Source organism: Eriocheir sinensis, chromosome 14 (genome assembly GCF_024679095.1).
Source record: "Eriocheir sinensis breed Jianghai 21 chromosome 14, ASM2467909v1, whole genome shotgun sequence".
Classification (NCBI taxonomy): domain Eukaryota; kingdom Metazoa; phylum Arthropoda; class Malacostraca; order Decapoda; family Varunidae; genus Eriocheir; species Eriocheir sinensis.
Window position 1 is genome coordinate 19070380 of NC_066522.1, and position 27503 is coordinate 19097882.

The window sequence follows — 27503 nt, forward strand, 5'->3', positions numbered from 1 at the left end:
ATCTCGAACCCAGCAGAGGCCTAATCCAGCTCCCCATTCCACCAACATCCCTGTCGCCCCTGAGCCATAATGCAGTTTACAGAAGAACGAGATATATGTGAGTAATTTGTGAGAGGCGGGGGCAATCTGGGGATACGCGCTGCTTCAGTTATACGCCAACACGAGGGGAAACCACCTCCTTCTACTCCTCCTCCTGCTGCTGCTGCGTGGGGAAGGAGTGGGGGGTCGTTGGAAGGGAGGGGCGGGCGGTGTAAGGGTCGTGGGGTGGAATGTGGCAAGACTCTCTGTGATTCTTCATTGATTCATGTCCCCGCGGTTCTAAAGTGAAAAGGCATTAATGTCAAGGAGCAGTGTGTGTGTGTGTGTGTGTGTGTGTGTGTGTGTGTGTGTGTGTGTGTGTGTGTGTGTGTGTGTGTGTGTGTGTGTGTGTGTGTGTGTGTGTGTGTGTGAGTATAGAGGGGTGGGGGTTGTTCGCCTTTGCTTGTGTGGGGGGAAGCGGCGTGGGTGTTGCGTGTGCGCGTGTGGGGTGAGTATTTGTTGTATGTGTACCTACTAATGTGTGCGTGGGTGGGCGTGCGTGTGAATGGCATGTATGTATAAAGTGAGTGAATGAGTGTGTGTGTGTGTGTGTGTGTGTGTGTGTGTGTGTGTGTGTGTGTGTGTGTGTGTGTGTGTGTGTGTGTGTGTGTGTGTGTGTGTGTGTGTGTGCTTCCTTGTTTGCGTATGTGGTATTGTTTTTTTGTTTGTGTGTATGTACCTGTATGTGTGTGTGTGTGTGTGTGTGTGTGTGTGTGTGTGTGTGTATGTGTGTGTGTGTGTGTGTGTAATGAGCCTCCGAGTCCACTACGCACCCGGTCGGAGTTGAATGTTTGGCACAAAATCCCAAGAGCGGTTCAGTCACCCGAATGCCGTGAGCGGGGGAGGACGTACGGCCGGTGGTTCTCGGAGTGCAGTGCGTGTGTATGTACGTGTGCGGCCCGCCAGCGAGGGTGCGCAAGCGAGTGAAGTTCACCATGACCAGCAACAGGCCAGTGATGTGATGGTGGTGATGAATTTCCGTGATAGTAACCACAAAGCAAAGAGATAAGCCAAGAAAGTGCAACAATGTGAAAACTCGAGGACGCGCCGATTGGTAAGAAGCGACAATGGTTTTCCCGTCGGAGGTGAGGGTCAGGGGGCAGGGAAGGCACCATGGCTGAGGCGGCAGGCACTCATCCTCGGTCCGGGGCCAGAATAAGGATCAAGGCGCCCTAAGATCTGACCCACTGAAGATGATGACCTCGGTGCCCACCTTACACGTGGGCAACCTCACTTGGCCCCATGGCACCGACAAGGGGGAGGAGGCACTGGACTATAATATCATGGAGGGACTGTCCGCGTCCTCCGTCCTTCCCCCGGAGTCTTTCCTTGACCTGCAGTCCACCCGGGGCCCCGCAGCAGTGCCCCATCCGTTCCCTGAGGGCGGGTGGGTGGTGGGCGTGGGCGTGGAGCGGGCGTGGCAAGACATCTTGGTGCTGGTGCTCAAAGGCCTCGTCATGTCCGTCGTCATCATCGCGTCGGTACTCGGGAACCTCTTGGTCATCGTGTCTGTTGCCCGGTATGTCCCCAGTGTCTCCAGTCATCGGTCAGCACCATTCATCACCGACTCATCACCCAATATCGATACCCAAAGTCATCCCCCTCGTCTAGCATCATCACAATACCACGCACAACTATTCACTGCCAGTCGCACGGTCATCTACACTCTCATCACCCACACGGCATCCACCAGGTCCACCAGCCATCCACTTCGGTTACCATCACCACAACGAACATCATCATCCGTATTCACCATTCACAGGTCTCCATTAACTACCACAGCTCACCATCACCACCGCGCCCTCACATCACTATCTATCTCATATCTATTCCATCACCACCCTTACCAGAAACATCATTAAGATCACTTTTGGCCACTTGTTTCTGTTTTCTTTCACAGGGACAGTGCTTAGTGGGGTTTTCTTTGTTTTTTTTTTTGTTTTGTTTTTGCCCTTGAGCTGCTTCCTGTACTGTAAATAAACTCTTCAATAATAACACCGCCATTACAACCGCCATCACTACCAACACCACCATCTTTACTGTCACTTTCACTTTCGACGACTACTGGTTTACTGATGCATGAGTCACCATCAACGCCGTACTATATCGGTCACTCTCACAGCTCACCTTCTCCCCCCTCCACAGCATTCGCAAAGTCACTAACCAATATGTTATCACGAGGTCGCACCGTCGTTGGACTTCTTTACTCCTCGATGCTGCAAGTTATCACCATCATCATAATCATAACCAACACTTTTACAATCTTCCACCACCACCACTTTGAAACGCTCACCATTCCACCATCAACCAGTCCAGTCCAGTCCCTTCACCATTCACTGCATCTCATCATCATCGTCACTATCATTGTCCCTATCAGTTTCATTTCCTACACTTTACTAGTCAATCATGTCACTATCAACTGCACATCGTCATCATCATCATCATCATCACTACCGCTTCCATCTCTTCACCGATCAGTCCTGTCACCATCTAAACACTGCATCATCAACATCATCATCACCATCACCATCTATCACCACCCCTTTAAACACACCATTCCGCCCATCAACCAGTCCTGTCCCTACCACTGCCATCACCATATTCATCTCCTCACCATCACTCGGCGAGATGAAGATTTACTTGAATAGCGCCCCGCCTCAGAACTTTCCCTCCCCTCACCGAACTATGAATGAAGTAAGTTTAAAGAAGGCCAATTATGATTATAGGGCGGCGGTCTCTATTTGGTCTAGACAACTTTTTTTTCACCCTTTTCCATTCCTCTTTCTTCTTATGAATCTTATCTTTGAAAGTAATAAAAGGATGGAGCTGGAAGTTAATTTGCCTTACCCATCAGTATAAGCGTTGAAAAAGGATACTATGAGAGATATGGTATTTTAATAATTAAGCGAAAAGTAATGAATGTAGCTTCTCTGAGTTAAGAAAGAAAAAGAGGGAAAAAGAGGAGAATGCGAGGGATTTGGATAAGAAAATGAACGTGATGAGATGCAAGAAAAAGAGATGCTTGAGGGATATTACTAAATTAACTCTCTCTCTCTCTCTCTCTCTCTCTCTCTCTCTCTCTCTCTCTCTCTCTCTCTCTCTCTCTCTCTCTCTCTCTCTCTCTCTCTCTCTCTCTCTCTCTCTCTCTCTCTCAAAATATTACGGGATTAAATCTTGCAAGTATGAAAGCGTTAAGTAAACACCTTATCTTTTGTCTTAAGATTCAGAAGCCAACACCATCACTACCAATATCACCAATCACCATCATCAACACCATCACCATCCTCACTACTACTACTACTACTACATCACATATACCATTATCTCCATCATAGGCTCAACCAATCACACCCTAACGACCACCACTACCACCAGTAATATCGCTATTATCACCACCACCACCATCACCACCACCACCATCAACATTAATATTGCTCCCATCACCACACCCTGACCCGTCCACGACCACCATCAACATCTCATCACGAACGCTACCATCACCGCCGTCCCCTTTACCATACCTGTATAATAACCTCCCATGAACGCCTTATCATCATCCCCATCATCATCATCATCATTATAAGAGATAGGAGCTTAATATCATGACATAGGTAACCTTGTCTCCTCTTCGTGTGTGTGTGTGTTTTAGGTAGCTTTGGTGTTATTTGTAATCTCCTTATATCTAGGTCAGTCTACTTAAGAAGGAGTGAACGGGTCAGTCGGTCATATATGTGTGAACCTTTACGTTTATCTATCAATATTTATTTTTATCCTTCTTTTTCATTTTTTTATTCATGTGATTCGTCCTTTCCTTCTTTATTCTCTCTCTCTCTCTCTCTCTCTCTCTCTCTCTCTCTCTCTCTCTCTCTCTCTCTCTCTCTCTCTCTCTCTCTCTCTCTCTCTCTCTCTCTCTCTCTCTCTCTCTTCTTGTTTGTTTGTTTGTTTAATTGTTTCTCGCTTCCTTTATTCCTTCCTTCTTCCGTTCTTTCTTCTCTTTCTTCCTTCCTTTCTGTAATTGTTTCTTCTTTTTTCTGTTCTTTTTTCTTACTTTTTGTTTGTTTGTTTCTTGTATCTTTCTTTTTCAATTTTTTTTCTTTCTCTCTTCCTTTTTCATCTGTTCCTTTTTTTTCTTTTTACTTTCACTCTTCCTTTCTTGATACCTAAATATCTATACCTATTTATCTACCTATTAATCAATGAACCTATCTAAGTATCTATCTGTCTATCCATCATTCTATCTATCTATATCTACCTGTTTATCTACCTACCGATCAAGAGCTCTACCATCCTATCTGTCCACCTCCCTATCTCCCTCCCTCCCTACTTCCTGGCTGCCTACGTGACGGGCGGGGCGGCGAGGCACGGTCGGGCAATAAAGGGCAAGTGGGCCGCCGGGTCTAGGCTTCATGACCCGTTGCTTTTTCCGCGACCAATGGCGTTACGGATTACACTGCGTCCACCGCCGTGCCTGCCTTTGTTTCACGGGAAGTGCTGTGCATGGACCCAGCTGCGAGGGGGCTTAATATAGACGTGCAGCCGTGTATAGTGAAGAGTTGGGTGTTCTGAAAGTCAAATCGTTAACTCCCTTCAGCTCTTTTGTTTTGTTTTCGTGTATCTCCGAGAGGGTTAAAACTGTCCATCGAGTTACTCTGACATCCGCGGCTTGGCTTTTACGAGTGAGCGGTTGTGATTACTATTGTCTGAAAGTTTCTCGAGTTTACTCATTTTGTTGTTTTTGTTTCCTTTTTAAGACCGAAGGGTTTTGAATGATTTACAGGTTGTGTTACTGACTCTGCAGCTTCTGGTTGAGTGTGGTTTGTTGTGCTTCAAGATAAAGACAGTGAATGACAGGAACTTTATACATAGACTGCTGTTAATGCTGTTAGTGGCGGGCTTTTTGTTGCTAATTTGTTTTAGTGCCCTTGAGGTGTCTCTGCTGAAAACAACAACATATTATTCAAATACTCGCAATCTCTATTTAATATGTCGCAATGCTTTGATTGAAATGCAATGAAGTGAATGACATGAAACCGGTATCGTCACACACACAGAAAAAAAACAAAAACTCACGTCTCCTCACCACTATAGTAAATTGCAAATGAAAAACATATTATTAAAACCGGTTGTGTTTTCCGAAAGTGCCGAGTTCACACACCTCCGCTACTGTGTATGACCGAGAGATTTAGAAATACATCCACCTACTTTTACGTGCAGCCTCTAATCAGTGCGTTCTGGGCTATAGAGATACCACGCATGACAAGATTTTCACATCCACTTTGCTGTAAATGAATATACTTGTTAGTCATCTGCAACCTTCCTTTAGTCAAGCGCTGCGGTGCGTAAAGCAAATCCCAATGAATGACCTAAGCCGGATACACACGACCTCATAAATACACGTCTCTCCACACTTCCTGGACGGGACGGGAGGGTAAATACAGACCGCAGTGGGACAGACAGCTGTGTGTTTCCTGAAGGCCCCACAATACGCCGAGTTCAGGTTTGTTTTCGTGTGAATCCGAGAGGTTTAAAATGATCTCCGCTTTTTGGCTAGTTATTCACAGCCACTAAAGGTCGTAGTTTATTTTTGTGCTGCCGTTTTTCCGTGTATGATTGAAAGGTTTAAAAGGATTTATCGGTTACTCTCATCGGCATTTTCCCTTTTAGTGCGTTTTGTTGCGCTGTGAAAGTGAAACGATAAATGACAGGAATTTTATGAACGAAATGCTGTAAAGCTTCGTACATTTAGCAATCAAAAGCCTCAAGTATAGTGTGTTTTGCTAGCACGTTACAAAAGATAATTAAGATAACATGACAACCCTAATCTTCCTTCATCTGTATTTCCTCCTGCCTACGACTTGAGCTTTTTCAAGAGGAGGGTATCAGGACACCTCTCCTCCCGAAATTGACCCCTCTTTTTGGACACTCCTTTGACCTCTATTCTGGAGCAGTAAGTAGCGGGCTTTTTTTTTATATTTTTCTTTGCGCCCTTGAACTGTCTTCTTAGCTGTAAAAAAAAAAAAAAAAATAACACCGACCACAATAAGGAAGCGTTTAATCACACCCTTACGCACTGCAAACTAGGCAAGGCTCATAATACCCGACTACGTTTTCTGAAAGTCCCTAAATCACTCTCCTCGCCTTTTTTAATGAGTTTTGTTGCCGTACTTTGAGAGATAAGGACGCGGGAAGACTTTTATATTCACCACAATGAAGGTACGTTTCTCCTCGCTCTCACCCAAAACACAAACCGAGCCAGATTCATTATAACCAACTGTGTTCTTAAAGCCCTCCGTTCACTCATTACAGCAGTGTTTTCGTGTGTAATCGAGAGGTTTCAAAATGTTTCTTGTTACTGTCATACGAAGGAAAAATGACAGGAACTTCTCACACGGACCGCTGTAAACGTACGTAGACTTTTCTCCTCATCCAAAGCTTCATATCCTGAGTTGCTGTGCTTAGAGGTGAAATGAGTGACAGACCAGAATCATACACGTCTCCACACCACCTGGACACGAAGGGAGGGAAAACATCGTCACGCAGCAAATGTAGTGAATAGCTGTAGTTTCTGATTGTTTACAGTTCGGTACATTCAGTTTTGTTTTCGTGTATGACCGAGAGGTTTGAAATATATTGAGTTGCTGCCGTCCTCAGCCTCAAGTTGGGTGCATTTTTTTTTTGCTTCGGGAGATACGATGAATGACAGAAACCTAATACATGGATTCCTAAATATGTACATAATGTTAAGTCATGCGCAGGGGTTGATCCAGTGTTCTGTAATGCTATGTGAGAAGAACGATAAGTGGGACAGATCTTATAAACAGGATGACATACAGCGGTAAGATAAGCAAAAGATGTATACACGAAATACATAGTGATAAGCAAAACGGGCCCCATACCCAGGAAGCCATGTATGCAAGCCTCTTCACACCATGATAAAAGAAAAAAAATATCAAAGCATCCGAGTGAACATAACTAAAACTCTTCGAAGGTCAGTAACTTTTTAAATGACCTAACATGGCGGGGCTTTACAATTTCTCCTGAACTAGAATCTCGGCTCTCGGCCAAGGGGCTTATAACTACCTACGTGTTGCTCTGTTGCTGTAGGCTCCTCTGTGTGGCTTCAGGCAATAACACTGTGCCGGGTACTCTGGTCAGTCGAGCGATAGGAGCAAAATAGAAAGGGGAAGAGCGAATGGCGTGGGTTGGGATGGGCAATGCAGATACGTAGAGCCGTGTGTGTGTGTGTGTGTGTGTGTGTGTTTGAAAGAGAGAGAGAGAGAGAGAGAGAGAGAGAGAGAGAGAGAGAGAGAGAGAGAGAGAGAGAGAGAGAGAGAGAACAGACAGACAGACAGACAGATAGACAAAGAGACAAACGAACAGACAGACAGAAAGAACATATTCCCCGAAAATATTACTCAACTATCTATCTATATACAGAACTATCACCCACCAATTAAACCGAACACGCCTCAGTGACATATGCATCAAAGTCACTGACCACTTCTGCATAAATCGCCTATAGTCTCGCCTCGCCTCTAACGCAATGCAGGACGCGATGATTTACGAACGAAGCCGCCTTGCAATTCTCCGACAGCCATCACGTTCACGAAATGACATGACGGGGAATATTCTGTGCATGTGTGGAAATCTGGCCGACCGCGAAGACAGGTAAAATGAAACACCTGGGAAATTATTGTCACTGTTTGTGTGTGTGTGTGTGGGGGGGGGGGGAGGGGGGGAGAGAGTGTTTGTGTGTGTGGGGGGAAGGGGTTGTGTGTGTGTGGGGGGGGGGGATGGGGGAGAGGGTGTTTGTGTGTGTGGGGGGAGGGGGTTGTGTGTGTGTGTGTGTGTGTGTGTGTGTGTGTGTGTGTGTGTGTGTGTGTGTGTGTGTGTGTGTGTGTTCTATCTCTTTATCTATTGGTTTATCTATCTATCCACCAGACATTTATCTATTTTTGTATCTTATCTATCTATCTCTATTCGCATCTTTCATTGTCTATTTATCGATCTACCTAATTCTATGCTCATATATCTATCTGTCTATCTATACTTGTCAGTCTGTTTATCTACCTATCCATCAACTAACTGTTTATCTATCTATCTATCTATCCATCTACCTGTGTATTTATCTATCTGTCTATCTATGTATGTTGTTAATTATGCATCTGTCTACCTGCCTGTCTAGCCGTTTCGATATACCTTTACCTGTTTATCTATCTATCTACCTAACTATGCTTATTTATATCTTTCTATCCATATATCTATCTACTTATCTATTTGTATTTTTATCTATATGGCTATCTATCCATTTATCTATCTGTCTATCTACCTATCCTTTTACCTCTCTCCGTCTACCTTTCATTGTTTATCTATCTACCAGTCTATCCTCCAAGCTCTCCATCTTCACACATTCCCCCATGGTGTACGCGGCGTTCGATCCTCCTTTTGTACCCGGCGAGCGTGTGGCGGCGACGCTCGGTTAATGAGTGCCGGCAGAATCGCTTTATGGGGCTGCTGACTGGGCGCGTCCGAGCGGCTTTACGGTGCCCCTAGGAACTGTTATGTTGCTAAAAAAAACACGCTCTGACCCTGCCCCTATTCTTTTGTTGCTGCTTCCCCTGTGTACCCAAGAGGAAGAAGGGAATGTTGTGTGTGAAGTATAGAGATCACGAAGCAGTTTTGTGACTGTGATTGATGAGTTTGTGTTATTATTATTTTTATCACTGGCTGTACGATGCCCCAGGAGATGTTATGATCCTAAAAATAACGCTGTGTCCCTCACTATTCCCTTGTTCTTGCTCGCATTGTACCCGGGCGAGCTGAATGCGTTTTTTTTTTTAAGTAAAGGAAGCAGCTCAAGGGCAAAAGCGATTGAAAGAATAAAAGCCCGCTAAGCATTGCGCCTATGCAGGGGAGAAGAGTGGTCAAAAGAGAGGTCAATTTCAGGTGGTGGATGGCTGTCTGTGATGTATAGTTATAGTGAAGCAGTTTTGTGATGCCGTGATTTGTGGGATTCCGTTTTATCATTATTACTATTATTATTATTATTCTTACACCGCGGGAGGTGACTGAAATGCGAAACAAGACCCAAAAGGAGATGCCCGCAAATAACTGCTCCCAGAAACAGACGACAGTAGTAAGTTCGAAAAATAATGGACAAGGAAAAAGGGAAGATAAAACAAAAACGAAAGACTGCCACCAACACAGACCCCCCTAGGCTCCTGTGGCGGGAGAATAGTAAGGGAACGAGAAGGAAAAGCATCACTACTATCCACTATTCAGCAGCATGAGGCAGCCAGGAGCCACGTGTGCTGCTGTGCTTGAGGGAGGGGGGGAAGGGATATTGGACCCGGGAGAGGCATGCCTTTCGCTTTTAAATAACGTCACAAGAGTCTTGAACAGGAACCCGTGTCTAGCTAGGCGGCGGGGAAAGGGACAGGCAGGTCGTGTGTTGTGTGTGTGCTGTGAGGGCTGCAGAGGGTAATAGAGTGTGTGTGTGTGTGTGTGTGTGTGTGTGTGTGTGTGTGTGTGTGTGTGTGTGTGTGTGTGTGTGTGTGTGTTTCTCATTACTCCATGAATGTTCAGGGGTGATGTGTTACGAAAATTTCAACTTTTTTCTAGCCACCGACACGGACTTCTATACACAGGGAAAGAACGTTATGTTGCGAGACCGGTTTCTCAACTAATCTCATGTTTTTTCCTGAGCTTCTACAAACTGAAATTCTGTTGTAAAGGGGAACAATACATATCAAGGTAAAGACGATGGAGTAGATTTTTGATGGACTGTTTAGCTACCATTTAATCACAAGTTTAATTGTTTGGTTCTTCACAAATTAAAAATGTCTTCGAAACCATTAATGTTTCATCAGACAACCTGTAATAAATCGGTGAATAATGTCGAAATGCACAACACTGAGAGTCCACGGGGAGGGCTAGGGTTCCAGGTCAAAGAAATGACCTCTGGAACGGTGACCTTTTAGCCCATCGATTATTCAAGTGATATGTTGTCTATTCTTAATCCGTTCACAGAGACATGGGGCATTGCTGGTATGACTTTGTGATAAATCGGTGATTCCTTCTTGAGCCTGAACCGATGCCTTTTACCAGTACTGCCCATGAACGCCAACCTAGAAGTCGACCGTACTCAACCGATTGTATTTTTAAAAGACAATGCTCTGTTTACGAGACAAAGGGGACGCCTACAAAGTTCATGTTTTCATCAAGTCACTGGAGCATTCTGAATGGACAATGCACATGGAGACCAACATGGGGGAACCACCATGGAGGGGTAAGACAACATGCCTCCGCCCAGGCGTGTGCCGCCGTTGACTGAATGATTGATAATTGGCTTTCGTTATTCATCCAAACACTGCATTGATTGACACGAATACAGTGTTGACTCCAACTCGGAATCGTGCACATGATAATCCGATTTTGGATTAAGCCACTTTGTTTATATTTTACTAATCCTGAAAAAAAGAGAGAGAGAGAGAGAGATAACCGAGATGAGAGATGTCGTAACAACACACAACATCCGGTGTGTCAGAGAAAGGACAAGCCAAGCAAGCACAGACACCAAGGCACCAAGGTCACACAGGCCTTGACGAGTGATAGCTGGTGGTTAGACGGAGGAAAGGGTGCCGTGCCCTACCTTACGACACCTCTCTCTCTCTCTCTCTCTCTCTCTCTCTCTCTCTCTCTCTCTCTCTCTCTCTCTCCCCCGCAGGGGTCGGTGCTGGGTTCGCAGATGATACTAAGATGGGTAGAGTATTCTAGTCATACCAGAACGCTATCGTTCTCCAGGATGAGCTTGACAGACTATATGATTGGGCGGGGAAGTGGCAGATGGAATTTAACCCGGTAGCAGCGGGGATCATGTTTCTTAATGGTCCCTCCAAGCGAGAAAAAGGGGAAAAAAATCACCCCTCACACAAACAATTTCATAATATATATCAAAGCATTTGTGATCAGATTATGTATCATCTATTTTGGGGGGTTTATATCATGGCACACATTTGGCTACACAGTAAAGCCACAAATTTGGCCCATCGCTGCTACCGGGTTAATATTGGGAAGTGTAGTATTCTGAGTGTAGGTAGGAATAACCCCTCACACAATTATTCCTTGTGAGAGAGACATCCGTCCTATAGCTCAATCCATTCAGGCTAAAAATCGAGCGAACAGAGTACTGGGTTTCATCTCAAAGAGCGTAAGCAATTGGAGCGCTCAAGTCATCCTCAAACTTTACTCAACACTAGTTAGACCTCATCTTGATTATGTAGTTCAGTTCTGGTCACCCTACTAGAAAGGCGAAGGTTGCGAGGAGACCTGATCGAAGTTTATAAATGGATGAAGGGCTTTAATAAAGGGGAGTTCAATAGGGCTTTGTTTGTAAAGGAACCAGGTATGACACGTAGCAATGGATTTAAGTTAGATAAATTCAGATTCAACAAAGACATAGGCAAGAATTGGTTTACCAATAGAGGGGTGGATGAATGGAACAGACTTGGCAGTCATGTTGTGGATGCCAATACCATAGATGCATTCAAGAAGAGGTTGGATAAATTCATGGATAGTGAGGTAAGGTGGGGTTAGGATTACAGGAGCTGCCTTGTATAGGCCAACTGGCCTCTTGCAGACTCCTTACGTTCTTATGTTCTTATGTTCCTTCTCTCTCTCTCTCTCTCTCTCTCTCTCTCTCTCTCTCTCTCTCTCTCTCTCTCTCTCTCTCTCTCTCTCTCTCTCTCTCTCTCTCTCTCATTCTCCTGCCCAGATGATTAAGTGCCGCGGCACATGACGGGGCATGATCCAGAGTCATTGGCACCACTGGGACTCGTATTGTAACACTGCCCGCCTCGCGAGGTTGACACACACACACACACACACACACACACACACACACACACACACACACACACACACACACACACATTCAGTTCAGCTCAGTCAGGGGTCGAGGATTTAGCCTTTGCAATGGTCTCCTTTTTGTTGTCCTTTCCTGTGTGTTTGCGGGGCTGTTATTGTCAACTTCTGTATTCTAAAACTCGTATGTAACAGTAGTGGCGACAACGTTATTTGTATCAGTTATGCATCACCAATGAACTAAATCATAATGACGACCATTAATGTGCTATTTAATATTTTTGGGAGATGATTAAGCGTATATCAATCGAATAATCCATCATTAATGAACATTATTCAACTTCATAAATGATAAACGAGGCGTGTATCGTGAAAAAAGATTTAAATGTAAATTGTTTGTATCAGTTATGCGGCACCAAGGAATTCCATCGCAATGCCGACCATTCCTGTACCATTTAATATTTTTTAGGGAGGATTAAGCGTGCGCCATTCATCATTAGTTAAATAGGCCTCGATTCATCCGCAAGGAGTAATAGCCGATCTGACAGTCATACCAGCAACACTCCATCATTCTGGGATTGGAGTCGAACCCGGGTCTGCAGAATAAAGGCTGGGGAACGTAGCAATGGAAGAAAATGCAAGACCTAGGCACACGAGGCACCACAAGGTTTTAAGTGTTGCCGTGTCATTATTAACTCGTGTGCAAGGATCAAATAGGCAAAACAAGGCAAAGAAGATTAAAATATCACTAAAACTGACATTTAAAGTCACGTGTTTGAAAAGACGGGCGAGATATATTCAATCTCCCATAATTTTTAGCATTTTTAATATTGTAACAGTTTTCATTCTCCATAAAACGAAAAAGCTGCTAACGGTTTAATTGACTTCTAAATGCAGTTTGACGCAGTATCTTTACTCAAATTAGCGTCGAAGGTAATAGTGTCGGCAGTCACCGGAAAATTGGACACGAAGGGAAATGGTTCGCGCGATGACTCACCATTTGGAGCTAAAGAGTCGCGATTACTGAGCTCCCGACGGAAAGAATCATTGGCAGTCTCTTTTGTGTGATTCTAAAGATAAGAAATAAAATCTTCAAGTTGATGTAGTTTATACGTGGACAAAACGACGGACGGACGTGTGAATTACTCCCCCGTATCAGATGACAATAAAACAAGCGATGATTCAATTGTCAACATTCATAAAATGGAACAACATAAGTCTTCGATACATAGGTAGATTAGCAAAAGAAAGTCATTTAATCCTTGCACGGTACGAATACTGTTATCAGATTGGCAGAGGAGATTATAGACTACTTATCTGCTTGATTTCCTCATAGTTTAGTTCTTGTCCTTGTTCTTCTTTTCATCCACCTCCTCCTCAACTCGTTCTTCTTGTTCTTGCTTTTGTGCTTCTTTTCCTTTTCTTGTCCTTGTTCTTCTTTTCCTCCACCTCCTCCTCTACTCGTTCTTCTTGTTCTTGCTTTTGTTCTTTTCCTCTTCTTGTCCTTGTTCTTCTTTTCCTCCACCTCCTCTTCCACTCGTTCTTCTTGTTCTTGCTATTGTTCTTCTTTTCCTTTTCTTGTCCTTGTTCTTTTCCTCCACCTCCTCCTCTACTCGTTCTTCTTGTTCTTGCTTTTGTTCTTCTTTTTCTTTTCTTTCCTTTTCCTTATTTTTCTTCGGGCAAGTTGGGTAGGCACACGATAAATGAATGCTGTTTGACGAGACTACATTACTGATCCGCCAAGACTGACAACACACACACACACACACACACACACACACACACACACACACACACACACACACACAGCAACGAATCTGATCTCGAAAAACAAACACAAAAACAAAAAAAGGTGTGGTACGAGGCCATCCACCTCATATTAAATACCTGCTCGTCAGTCACGTAAATCCGAAGATCCTTAAAAATGTTCGTGAAACCAAACAAAGAACGAAACCCCGCGTGATTTATAAGACCACAACTTCGCGTACAATAAAACGATATAATTCTGCAGTTAGAAAATATTTAGAGATTTATATAAACTTATAAATAGAATATATTAGTCCAGGTCAGAGGCTCTCGTTGGCATAATAAGGTGTTCCTCTTGCAGCAACAGGAAAAGCTTTATGGATTTCTTCTTACACCAACTTTTGCCTCCTGCGAAAGCTGATCCAGTGCTTCAGAATATTCCAATAGCTCAATAATTCTGTTTCTGGCAAACCTTTTAGTCAATCGATACCAACAACAGACGATAGGCAGTGGTGTGAAGCAAATATGACTTCACAATTTTGCTTCCTCTTCATCATCAATTTATTTTCCTTCTCCTCCTCCTCGTCCTCCTTATCCCCTTTTCTTTCTCTTTTTATTGTTTTCTTGATGTTTTCTGTTTCCTCTCTGTTTTAATGTCCTTGGTTTTGGTTTTGAATTTTTCTCTCATCATTTTCTTTTTTTCCTCTACTTCTTTTTTATTTCATAGTGTTTTTCTTCTTTTCTTCTTCTATTTTTTCTCCTCCGTGTCCGGCTAGGTATACGGAAGGGTTGATAATGACAGTGAAGCATTGGGGAGAGCAAGGATCATCTTCTGTCCACACTCACCTCGGTCCCTCACTGATCAAACCGTGTATAGACTAAGAGGTCCGTCTGGTCTTCCTAACTATCTAACTCGGTATGATTCAGGGTACAGTAAATCCCCTTTCTTTTCTCTTTGTTTTCCTTTTGTATAGTTTTCTCATTTTCTTTCGCACATCTTCCTTTATAGACCAGATCGTATAGACTAAAAGGGGTTCATCTGGTCTACTTAGCTCTAGGATTCGATATGATCTTGCGTATATTAATTTCCCTTTCTTTTTATCTTATTTTCCTTGTTCCTATTCTTGTTCTTGTGTTCCTTCTTCTTCTTCTTCTTCTTCTTCTTCTTCTTCTTCTTCTTCTTCTTCTTTTTCTTCTTCTTCTTCTTCTTCTTCTTCTTCTTCTTCTTCTGCTTTTTCTTCTGGTTCTTCTTTTTCATATTTCATATCTTCTAATAATGGTTAATAATGTTCTTTCCTTTCCTTTTATGTAGTTTTTTTTTTTTTTACTCTATTTCATGTGGATTAGTCCGTATTAATTAAGAGGGATCGGTGTGTCTCAAATTACCTTATAACTCCAGAACACGATTTTAACGAAGTAAGTTCTCTCCATTCTTCTTCCTTTGCTTTGGACAGCTTTTCCATTACATCCTTCATCTTAAGTGAATTACCCCGTATATCAATTTCCTTCTCCGACTCATGCCAGTAAATAATGAAAAAGCGAGAGCAATATAAGCTTCCTGTGGTCAATCGATACCAACAATAGACGATGCTCAGTGATGTGAAGCAAATAAGACTCAGGACTTTGCTTCCTCTTCATCATCAACTTAGTTTCTTCTTCTCCTCCTCCTCCTCCTTATCCCCTTTTCTTTCTCTTCTTCCTGTCTTAACCGACCATTTTATTTCCTCTATTAGGCCTCTCTTCACTATCCACTGTGACGTTTTAGAGGCTCCTCCGGTGACTAATAGTTTCATCATCGGAAAACTACTGCTGGCAAGACGCCGCTCCCTTCTCTCCTTCCTTCGGTTCCGAGAAAGAGGGTGATACGAGGACACAACGGGTCGTCAGGGGCCACAAAAAGGTCCCAAAGGTGGCCAAAGTGGACGATATGTCAAAGGAAACAGCTAGGCTTCTCGGAACTACGCAGGAGGCTGATTGGCGCTACTTGAAAGTGGTGATACGGAAGCAATGGGGCGAGGAGGAGTGTCGGAAGGGGCTCACACACGCACACGCCCAAGCACACCAACACTTAGGTCCATATTCTTAAGCGTCTCGGGCTCTAATTACGACTATTTACCAAGGTCACAAAGAAGATTAACCGGGTTCCCATGGGTGATTTTGCCGTCTAGGATGCGGAAGCCGTGTAAAACTATCAGTTGGCTTTTTTTTTCATTATTGTTTCCTTTTTTTATGCCCTAGGAGCAGTGAGTAGCGGGCTTTTTTTCCCTTTTTTGTTTCCTTTTCTTTATGCCATAGGAGCAGTGGGTAGCGGGCTTTTTTTCATTATTGTTTCCTTTGTTTTATGCCCTTGAACTGACTCCTTTGATGTAAAAAAAAAAAAGGAGCATCACGAAACAGTGCATGAAAATCCCGGCAACTTCTATTCGAGAGACTTTTCAAACAGGAGAAGTGAAGTGTCGATATACGTTGAAGAGCACGAGGTATACACTCCCCCCCCCTCCCCCCCCCCCCCCCACACACACACACACACACTTGGGTCAATACGTGTTGAGCTAAAGAAGGGTCACGGACGGAGATTATGGCCACAACCTCACCTCGTATATCTCTCCCTTCGAATGACAATGATGATGATGATGATGATGGTGATGGTGGAGGCGATACTGTTAATGATAATGGTGATGATACTGGAGAGGATAAATAAGGTGAGATAGTTTTTGAGATGAAGATGATGGCTGTGTGTAATGATGGTAAAGATAGACAAAATGTGAAGAAGTCATGGAGAAAGGAAAAGTGTGAGAATGTTGTTGACCATAATGCTACCTTTTAATTCTGCTGATGAAGGAGGTGAGGAGGATAAACAGGTAGAGAATTAGAGAGGGATTAAAGCAATGAAAAAGATGAAAACTGTGATAATGGTGAACACTTAAGGAAATAAGGAAAGGAAGGACAAAAGGATAAAGATGACGACGATGAAGGTCACATTATTCTTGAAGGTCTTGATGGTGGTAGTGATGATGATGGGGCTGAGGATGGTAACGCTCAACAGATAGGGAAAGAAGTAAGAAAATGATGTAAGGAGGAACAAAAGCATAAAGATGACGATGAAGAAGAGGGTCACATTATTCTTGGTCTTGGTGGTAGTGATGATGATGGTGATGATGATGATGATGATAGGGGAAGAAGTAAGGATCAGGGAAGAACAAGACTGTAAATAAAACGACATCTGAGAGGAAACGAGGACGGCGTCAGGGGAAATACAGCTCCAGGAGGGGAAGAGAGCGAGGGAAAATAATATATCCGATCGGAAATAAACTGAGAAGGAATCCGACTCCCTTCCCATCATCTCTTTCTTCCGCTTTGCCTCCACTCCTTCACGCACAATGCTGAGGTGTCACTCTCTCTCTCTCTCTCTCTCTCTCTCTCTCTCTCTCTCTCTCTCTCTCTCTCTCTCTCTCTCTCTCTCTCTCTCTCTCTCTCTCTCTCTCTCTCTCTCTCTCTCTCTCTCTCTCTCTCTCTCTCTCTCTCTCTCTCTCTCTCTCTCTCTCACCCATATCGAATTTTTTCTAACCTTCGCTTTACGCTATCGCACCGACACCTTTCTTCCTTCCTTTCTTAAACAATTTCGTCTCGGCAATTCTATGTTTTTTTTTTGTATTAAGGGGCGTTATAGCGTGACGTGAGAGGCAATTAAGCTTCAAAAAGAAATACGTGGATGCTGGGAACCGTCTCATTAACTCCATCGAGGTAGCTAAATTTTCAAACATCATCTCGCTTATATATTTTTTTTCGGGGTGGGGGTCGAGTTAAGTAGTTTTGTGGCGGACTCATTTAGTAGACTTTTCACGCTGACCGCACGCCATTAGTACGTACGTGTGGGGTGTAAGGGAATATTTTGTGACGGGTAATTTTGTGAGTATTAATATTTTCTAGGGTGTAAAATAAAGTCAAATCTAAAAATGCTAATTAGGCGAGGTAATGACCTGTAAAACATATATTATTTTTTTTCTTGGTTTGCAATTGATCGAAAGTAGCGTTGAAACCCCTCTCTCTTAAATTCACTCCTCCCTCCCTCCTTCCTTTCTATCCCTCTCTTTTTCCTCCTTCCTTCTCTTCCATCTCTCTCAACTTTATTCCTCCCTCCTTCCTTCCTTTCTATCCCTCTCTTTCTCCCCCTTCCTTCCCTTCCATCTCTCTCAACTTTATTCCTCCCTCCTTCCTTCCTTTCTACCCCTCTTTTTCTCCCCCTTCCTTCCCTTCCCTCTCTCTCAGCTTTATTCCTCTCTTCTTCCTTCCTTTCTATCCCTCTCTTTCTTCCCTTTCCCTCACTCTCAATTTTATTCCTCCCTCCTTTCTTCCTTCTCCTCATTTCTCTCCTTATCTTTTCTCCTTCTCTCTTGGAATTCACTCCTTCATCCTTTCTTCCTTGATATTGTTGTAATTATAATAAACATGAAAAACGAATGAAGTCTATAATCGGTTGAGCAGTTGTATTGTAGTTGGATTAAATGATAGAGCTATTAAATATTACTCAGTACTCTCTGAATAACTAAGAGTACTGCTGCAAAAACCGTCTATGAATACTGAAGTGACAGCTAAAAAAAAATTAACTTGCTATAAGCTTGGTGATGATCTTGTGCTTCAGGAGGGAAAGCTTGAAAATATTCCATCATCTCTAAGTGCATTTTTGCCACACAACTTTCATCTTTGTGGGAACAGCGATTAGCGGGCTTTTTTTTATTACACCTTATTTTTGTTGCCCTTGAGTTGTTTCCTTAGCTGTAAAAACAAATGAACAAATATTTTCTTTTTAGAGTAACATCCTAATGCCAACGAATATAAAACAGAAGATACACTCAACAAAACGATAACATTAACAGCTGATGCACCTTCCCTCCATTAACAGTAAACAAAAAACAAAAAACAAAACAAAACAAAACAAAACAAAAAAAAAACTATCCCTTTTACGTGAAAATGAAAAGCTAATCGTTAATGTCCAATTTTGTCCGGGAAAATTCTAAAACATGAAAAAAATTACGATGAAGAGCTCGACGCCGATGGAGGACAAAGAAAAAACACTATGGGACCGAGGCAAACAAACAACTATCTATGCATGGGAGGATAATACGCTTTTCCTCCTCCTCTTCTTCCCGCTAAAGCTTTCATCAGGGCGGGGCGGGAGGTCTCTAAAGGGGTTATTACACTGGGCAAATTTTCCAAGGATCTTCAGCCAAACCACGATTTCCGCTGGCGTGGTTCTTATATTTCCGTGGTTTTCTGACGTGTCCACGATCTTCCAAAGCTACGGTAGATTTCACTGAAGGACGACGGTATTACTCACCATCATCATCAGCAGCAATAACAAGAAACAAATGAGAACCACGCTAGCAGAAACCGTGGTTTGACTGGAGATCCACAAAAAATTTGCCAAGTGTAATAGCTCCTTAAGGGAGCCCATCAGTCAGCTACACAGCCATTCTCGAGGGAAACTGTTTAGGGTAATTTTTGCTGTGCTTAAGATTCGCGTCCATGCGCAGAAGACTTCCCCCTTACCTCCTCAACCCTTCTCAAGTCCCTCTTTCTTCACCTCCTTCTCTTTTCCCTCTCTCCTTCCCCTCTCTCTCTCTGAAGTTTTCTCATCCCTCCTTCCTTCATTCTTCTCCTCATTTATCTCCTTGATTTTTTTCCTCCTCTCTCTTTAAATTCACTCCTCCCTTCTTCCTTCCTTTCTATCCCTTTCTTTCTCCCGCTCCCTTTCCCCCCTCTCTCTCAATTTCACTTCTCCCTACCTCCTTCCTTCCTTCCCACTCCTGCTAATTCCTCTCCTTCCTTCCCCTCCCTCTCCTTCAACTTCACCCTTCCCTCTTTCTTACTTTCGTTTCTCTCTCTTTCCCCTCCTTCCTTCCCTTCTCTCTCCTTCAACTTCATTTTTCTCTTCTTCCTTCCTTATTTTCCCTCTCTTTCTTCCCCTTCATTTCCCTCCGTCTGTCTTAAATTTCCTCCTCCCTCCTTCCATTCCCTCTCTTTTCCCCTCTTTTCCTTTCTCTCCGCCATATATTTCCTTCTTCCTTCCTTGTTTTCCCTCTCTTTCTTCCCCTTTCCCTTCCCTCCGTCTGTCTTAAATTTCCTCTTTCCTCCTTCCATTCCCTCTCCTTTCCTGCCTCTCCGCCATATACTTCGCTGGCCGCTTTTTTCCTCTCTTCCCTCTCTTCATCTTACTCCTATTAAACTCTCCTTCGTCACTCTTATCTTTATTCTTCCTCCATGATGCTTCCTTCTCTCTTTCAACGCCTTTCCTCTCCGTCTCCTTCAATCTCTCCATTCACCTTCCCTTCCCTTCAGTATTAAACCCTTTCCTCCTCCTCCTCCCCTTCCTTTCCCTTTCCTCCGTTCGTCCCTAGCTGATGCACCTTCCCTCCTTTCTCTTAACCCTTTCACTCCTTCCCTTCCCTTCCTGTCCTCACTGCCAAAGACTTTTCTGACCCCTTTCCTTCACCCCTCCAACCCCTCTCCTAATGCCCTCTTCCTCCCCCATGGACTTGATGCAAACATGATCTTCACCCCCCCGCCCCCCTTGCCCCCCCGCCCCCCCAAGAGTCATGAATGTCGCTGACGTGAAAAAAATATATATAATGTCGGCGGATTTTTGCGCGAGACGGCTAATGGATGAACCTTTTTTTTACCTCAAAGTGCAGCCGTCGAGGGACTCTTTCCTGCGCAGTTTGGTAGTGCTTGACGAGTACGAGAGAGAGAGAGAGAGAGAGAGAGAGAGAGAGAGAGAGAGAGAGAGAGAGAGAGAGAGAGAGAGAGAGAGAGAGAGAGAGAGAGAGAAGAGAGAGAGAGAGAGAGGGGATCAATGCTTGTTTGTTTGTGTTTGTGTTTTTTTTTTTTTGTTTGTGTGTGTGTGTGTGTGCGCGTAATAAATCACATTCCAAATAGGCAATTAAAACTTTCCCTCTCTTTCTCTTGGCGTCCCTATAAACAAGACGATGTTTGGACACACACACACACACACACACACAGACACACTTTACGCTTCCTGTTGCTTTTTTTTTTACTCTAGCGTCCTGAATTCTCATAACGCAACTCTCTTGGGCACCCTCGCAGCACTTCCTTGGCATTCTCTTCATAGTTTCGGATTAAGGGCAACGCTGGGGAGTATTAAAGCCATTTAGCGCACATTATATACGCCAGACGACAGCCGCCTACTTGCTCGCTCACTACTGGGACCTTTTTATCACTGAAGTTCACCCCGTTACGACTTCCTAGGAGAGTCTAAATGGAAATGAAGGTACTACGAAAGAGAGAGATGGATAGGCAGATGGATAGAGAAAGAGAAAATACACACACACACACACACACACACACACACACACACACACACACACACACAATATCTCACCTCGAAGAACAAATGGAAACAATAAAATGGTAAACAGTTAGCGACGATAGAAAAGCAAATATGTATACATGGAAATTGACAGTCCGCTGGATCGGGTCTCTCTTTACACAGATTTTTATATTGGTTGACATCTCGAAAAGGAGGAGGAGAGAAGTATACGGGAGGGACACAGCAGAAAAATAGGAAAGAAAACCAGGAATAAGGAGGAAAAAATAAAGCTATGAAATCCGGTGAAAATAAGAAAATACAAAAATGGCTACGAACGAAGAGAAAAACACAGAAAAAACATAACGAAATAAATAAAATAAATAAAAGACAAAACTAGAAGGTGCCATTGCAAAGCCTATCAACACCACATCAATCAATATCCCATCAATACATTCCTCTACCCCACTACTCAACATCCCACCCAACCCTTTCTTATATATATTTTCATAGGGGCAGTGATTATGGGTCTTTTTATTCTCATTACCTTTTTTTTCGCCCTTGAGCAGCTTCCTTTACTGTAAAAAAAGGAAATCTATATCCCACAAACACATTTCTACAGTGTTCGTATAGGAAGAAGAAGCAGTGTGATGTTAAGATTTTTTTACACTCATACTCTTTCCTTTTTCCTCTTTCTTCTTAGTCTTGGCATTTCTATATCTCATAACTACAATTCTACGGTGCTCGTATAGGAAGAAGAATCGTGATGTTAAGCTTTTTCATACACCCAGACTCGTTCCTTTATTCTCAGCTCCCTCTTCTCATCTCTATCGTCAGTCTCAGCATTTCCATATCCTATAAATACATTTCTGCCCTGCTTGCCTACAAAATAAATAAAAAATCGTGATGTTAAGCTTTTTCATACACCCAGACTCGTTCCTTTATTCTCAGCTCCTTCTTCTCCTCTCTATCACCAGTCTCAGCATTTCCATATCCTATAAATACATTTCTGCCCTGCTTGCCTACAAAAAAAAAAAAAGAATCGTGATGTTAAGCTTTTTCATACACCCAGACTCGTTCCTTTATCCTCAGCTCCTTCTTCTCCTCTCTATCATCAGACTCAGCATTTCCATATCCTATAAATACATTTCTGCCCTGCTTGTCTACAAAACAAAAAAAGAATCGTGATGTTAAGCTTTTTCACACACCCAGACTCGTTCCTTTATCCTCAGCTCCTTCTCCTCCTCTCTATCCTCAGTCTCAACTCCTCCTCCTCCTCCTCCTCTTTTTCCTTGGTCTCCCCTCCACCTTTACCGGAATCTTGTATGCATCGTCGGGCTTCGTGTCGCGCTACTCAGCTTTATGTCGGGACAAGGGGCAGTAATATCATTAGGAGGGCCGGGAAAAAGTATGGTTCTGTTGTTTCACTTATTCAGCATACACAACTAGGCAATAATCCTTTGTTTGTGTGTTTTATATTCATGTGTGTGTGTGTGTGTGTGTGTGTGTGTGTGTGTGTGTGTGTGTGTGTGTGTGTGTGTGTGTGTGTGTGTGTGTGTATTTTATTTAACTTTATAGACTGAAGTTTAAAGATGTATGGGTCGCGAACGTTTTATGTCTTCTGAAACAACGCGTGTGCTTGAACGATAACACAAAACTTTTTGATATATATATAAAAAAGTGGTTATTGAAATGCACGCCAATGTATCGTTCTATTCGTGCTTCTGTTCGTGTCTATATACCTGTTTTTTTTTTTTTACATGTGGCTTTCTCTCGTTTCTTATTCAGTCAATCAATTGCTCTTTGTATGTCAGTGTCTCTTTCTTTCTTTCTTTCTTTCTTTCTTTCCTTCTTTCTTTCTTTCTGTCTGTCTGTCTGTCTGTCTGTGTATATGTCTGTCTGTCTCTCACACACACTGACTACCTCCTCTTCGTCCTCCTCAGGTATCACAAGCTACGCGTCATCACCAACTACTTCGTCGTGTCCATGGCCCTGGCGGACATGCTGGTGGCGCTCATGGCTATGGTGTTCAACGCGAGCGTGCAGCTAACACACACATGGCTCTTCGGGCAGCTCATGTGTGACCTCTGGAACTGCATGGACGTGTACTTCTCCACCGTCTCGATCCTACACCTTTGCTGCATCTCCATAGACAGGTGTGTATGGGAGGGGGACGTGATGTAGGTGTTGCAGGTAATTGATTTGTCCTGAATATGAATCTAGAAACCTTACGAAACTTAATATTTACCATCATAATCCTGTTTTCTGGTGCACTTCCATAAATTAATGTGTAGGACTGGAGCAAAGGACAAAAGACAAAAGGTAATGGAATGTGATGGACCCAGAAGGGAGTCCTGAATATCGATGCGGTAGCCCTGACATTCCTATCCACTCAAATCGTCTCTACCTCCCCTACATATTCATGGAAGGGATGTGTAGGGCAGGTGTACGTCTGTCAAGCGGCTGAATACGATTTGTAGGAATAAGGAGTTCGTTGTCTTGGCCTGAATATATACACGTGTGAGCCTTGCGAAGCTTCATCATCTACGTTTACTGTATCTACTTAAAGAGGAGTGTATCGCAGGAGTCTATATAAGATGATTACGCTTTTGGGAGGCGTTACAAAGGGAGTCCCACTTTATCATTTTAGGTATTTCTCTGTTTGTAGGTCTGAGTTTATAATATTGGATATCTTTCTTTTCTTTTTAACGGTTGATTTGCTTATCCTTCCAGCTGAGTGTGTTTCCTTTTATCCTTTATGTATTTAATTGCATCCACCAGTTTTTTTTTATGATTTGAAGAGTTGTTGATCATTACGGCTTTTTATATTTAATACTACGTTTTGTCGTTATATTGTATCAAGACACCTCTCCACCCAAAATTGACCTCTCTTTTAGCTACTCTTTACTTTTTACTTTTGTGGGAGCGGCGAGTAGCGGGCTTTTTTTTGTATCCTTTTTGTTGCCCTTGAGCCGTATCCTTTGATGTAAAAAAAAAATAGATGATGCCATATAAAATTATTTCGTATGTCGACGAAAATTTGTGCTCAATAAATTATCTAACTAACTATAACTATCACCATCATCATCATCATCAATTTAAGCAAGGTGTATACCAGACAAAAGATTATGGACGTGATGGCGGAATGGGAGTTCACTGTGCTGATCTTAAACAATACATGTGCGTCTTAACCTCACACAGCCTCGCTAACTGAAGCAAGACGTTTTAGGAAGGCCCCGCAGTGGGTCAGTGAGTCCTCAGTGTTGTGCGTATTACAGCTGAACCCCAAGATTTTACTTAGTTAAGCCAATTCGTGACGTGTTAATAAACGAGTGTATACGTTCAAGAACACACACTTGCTAAGCTTGTGTGTGTATCTGATGCTGTTTAATGAAGATCCTGGTGCATTACTACTGATTTTTTATGGTAATGGACTAACTGGACAAAAAATAAGACTATGATGCGAAGAACTACCACTATAACTAGAAATAAAACCTGAAAACAACGCCAATGACTGATTCTACGACTCGAAATGCGATATATCTTGGAGGTCGACAGCTTCTGTGTTCATGATATACGTAATTATTCCGTGTTGTGCGCCGCGGCTCCCTAGAGGACAGGGCGGCAGCGGCAGACACAGCGGCAGACACGTTTGGCGTAACACACACTGCAAACACTCATTAAGGGTACGCGAGGTGCGGGTCCGCGTAAATATTCACAGCGACACCTTTATTACGCCTTTCTGTGCTGGCTCCCCGACATCTCTGCAGCCTCCAACGTTGCTAACTTGTCATATTTATCCTCAGTTCCAAGGAAAAACACTAAATGCTGACCTCATCTGTATTATCACGTCTTGAATATTTACAGCGATATCTTTACCACGCCTCTCCTAGCTGTGTGACGCCTCTGCAACCTCCAACAGTGCTATAGTGCAATATTTATCCTCATCTTCCAGGAAAACACTAAATGCTGACCTAATTTGCATCCATTGTGGAGTAGGAGTCTGTATAAACACGTCCTGAATGGGTTTTAGCTTGGAAAGGACTCTTAATCCTCTTACAATGAGCTCCAAAGCCAGAGAGATGATCCTGTAATTTAGCGGTGACCTCGGGATAAACTTAAGCCGTATATGCGTCCCATTGAAGGCAGGCATGGCGGCTCTGCAGGATGGGAAGGGCCAGTGTACAGACTTTTTGATGGCCTGCTCAGCCTCTATCAGCCTCCCACATTAACGAGTCTTTATGGGGTACGCAGTTATGTCGTACCATAATGTCAAGAGACTGCCTATTCCGCGGGGGTCGTCTCTATTAACGACCTCATTCCGAACACTTAGCCTGGGGGCCCCTTACACGGTCACCTCGGGAGTTACGGCCCCTCATGCCATTATGCGTCCCGAGGAGTTATCTTCCCCGGCCGTTTTTTTGCCATCGCTCCTCCGCGACGCTGCACATTTCCAATAAGCTATAAAGAAGCCAAGGAGGTGCATGACGTGCCTGACTGGGAGCCATTAATCTCAAGTATACTAAGCCAGAGTGTATGAGAGGTTATTTAGTGCATCAGACGTGACCAAGAAACAAATCACAAACCGAGAAAATAAGTCTGATTTCATCCAAAGAAAGACAAATGTTCTCACTTATAAATATTACGGTATAAGAGGGACCGAGCAGGAAAAAAGCGAAAAACGATTAAAAAAACTAATAAGTAGATAAATGGGTACAAAAAACATCTCTAGTGACAGAGTGAAGACCGATGAATGGGCAGAAAGGAAAGGAGATGATTAAGATGCAGAAGAAGAAGTTGACAAATGGTTGAGGAAGCTCTCGACACATACTGAAGACTGATGAATCATTCTGTCCTGACTTGTCACTCGAAAGGAATTCTTCTGTGTGCGAAAATGAAAGAATGCTACATATGAGGGTAATGGAAAACAATAACAGAATAGAAATTGAATGATTAGGATCTCGAACGAATGAGTAAATAGAGTTAACACGTTAGCTTTTGCCACAGTGACGGTAAATATATAACTGCAGATATTTCACAGTAAAGGAAGCAGCTCAAGGTGAAAAAAAAGAAAAATTAGAACCCCCCCCCCCCGCTAAACACGGCCGCTATATATATAAAAAAAAGAGTTCAGAAGAGTGGCCGAAAGAGAGGTTCAGAATTATCTTCTCTTTTGGAAACTAATCTTGTGAGAAAAAAAAATGGTGCACCCAATAAGTGTACACGTGGAGCTCACGAATATACATGTCTACTTTGCAATGTCTCTACAGGTGTACGTAGCGATGACCATGCAAGTGTACCTCGCGATGGGGGTGTGGGGAGGGACGAGGAAAGTTGCTTTAAGACCAGGATGAAGACCGTACGATGCGACTAAAGCTGTCAGGACGAGGCCAAGAAGTGACTTACGTAATGACACTTCTTGGACTGTCGCGGGAATTGGGGGAGTCTGAAGACGGATAAATTTCGGTGATAATTTAGATGCTTAAGCCTGACAATTCGTTTTGGGGCAAGACAGTTATATCCTGAGGAGACTATGAGGCGGAAAAGAGTGGGGAAACTTGTGACATCTAATACATCCTTGGAAATTGGAACTGCTGATATATGGCCCAGAAACGCAAGGAGATAAAAGAGAAGAAAAAGGTGGATAATCGTGCCATGCATAGAGTATTAGAAGAGTCAGATAGATTGATAATTAGATACACATACATACATACATATATAGAAAAAAAAACTGTGTGTATGTGCTTTTTAAATGCGTGTGCGTGTGGGTTGCAAGAAATAGGAAACTGGTTGAAATTAATATTCATAGGAAAATCATAGACGGCGTAAATAAAGCCATCAGAAGGTGTTTCGTTGATTGGAAGGCTATTAAGGTGACATGCTGACGCACCTGCCTGAGGGCGGGTGGGGGCCAAGGGAAGGGCAGGTGGATGAGACTGATACACACCTGTGGGCAGAAAGACATGACTGACATTAGAGGGATGGAAAATAATTGACACGTCTGAAATTGAGAGGAGACCTGATGCTTGCACTGATACAAAAAAATAGTGAACATTGATTAGTAAAGGAAATAACAAAAACCTAAATGTAAAATGTAATAACTGAAAACTTCTACAATTACAGTCCTAAAATTGGACCCTTTAACACACAACACACGGAATCTTTTGGTGTCTTGCGAATGACAAACGTTATGAACTGCTCTTGAGGAGAGAAGTGAAAGACAGGGTAGTGGATTACGGCAAATATAGTTTCCACTGAAGATTGTTAACAGGGATCCTTACAAGAGACGGTGATGAGCCACAGGGTTGTTTGAGCAGACGGATGTAAATGTCGTGCACTAGAAAACTTGGCAATATATATCCTGTGTATATTAGAAGCTACTGGCTAACTTGGGAGGTAGCGACAGTTAGCAGCAACAACAAGATATGCGGTAAGGAGGTGATTGGAGGGGTCCAGAGGAAAACAGACGTAAGTGTATTTTCAAAGTAATTTC

The 27503-nt window shown here is 43.2% G+C and overlaps 1 protein-coding gene across 1 annotated transcript in view; it reads left to right on the forward strand.

The window, feature by feature from the left end:
* Positions 1–888: 888 nt before the first annotated feature.
* LOC126998601 (octopamine receptor beta-1R-like) overlaps positions 889–27503 on the forward strand; it is a 126267-nt gene continuing 99652 nt past the window's right edge. The window contains exons 1-2 of the mRNA XM_050860507.1: positions 889–1597; positions 22954–23166. Coding sequence (XP_050716464.1) covers positions 1272–1597; positions 22954–23166 — 539 coding nt within the window. The 5' untranslated portion in view covers positions 889–1271. The remainder of the gene's footprint in view (positions 1598–22953; positions 23167–27503) is intronic.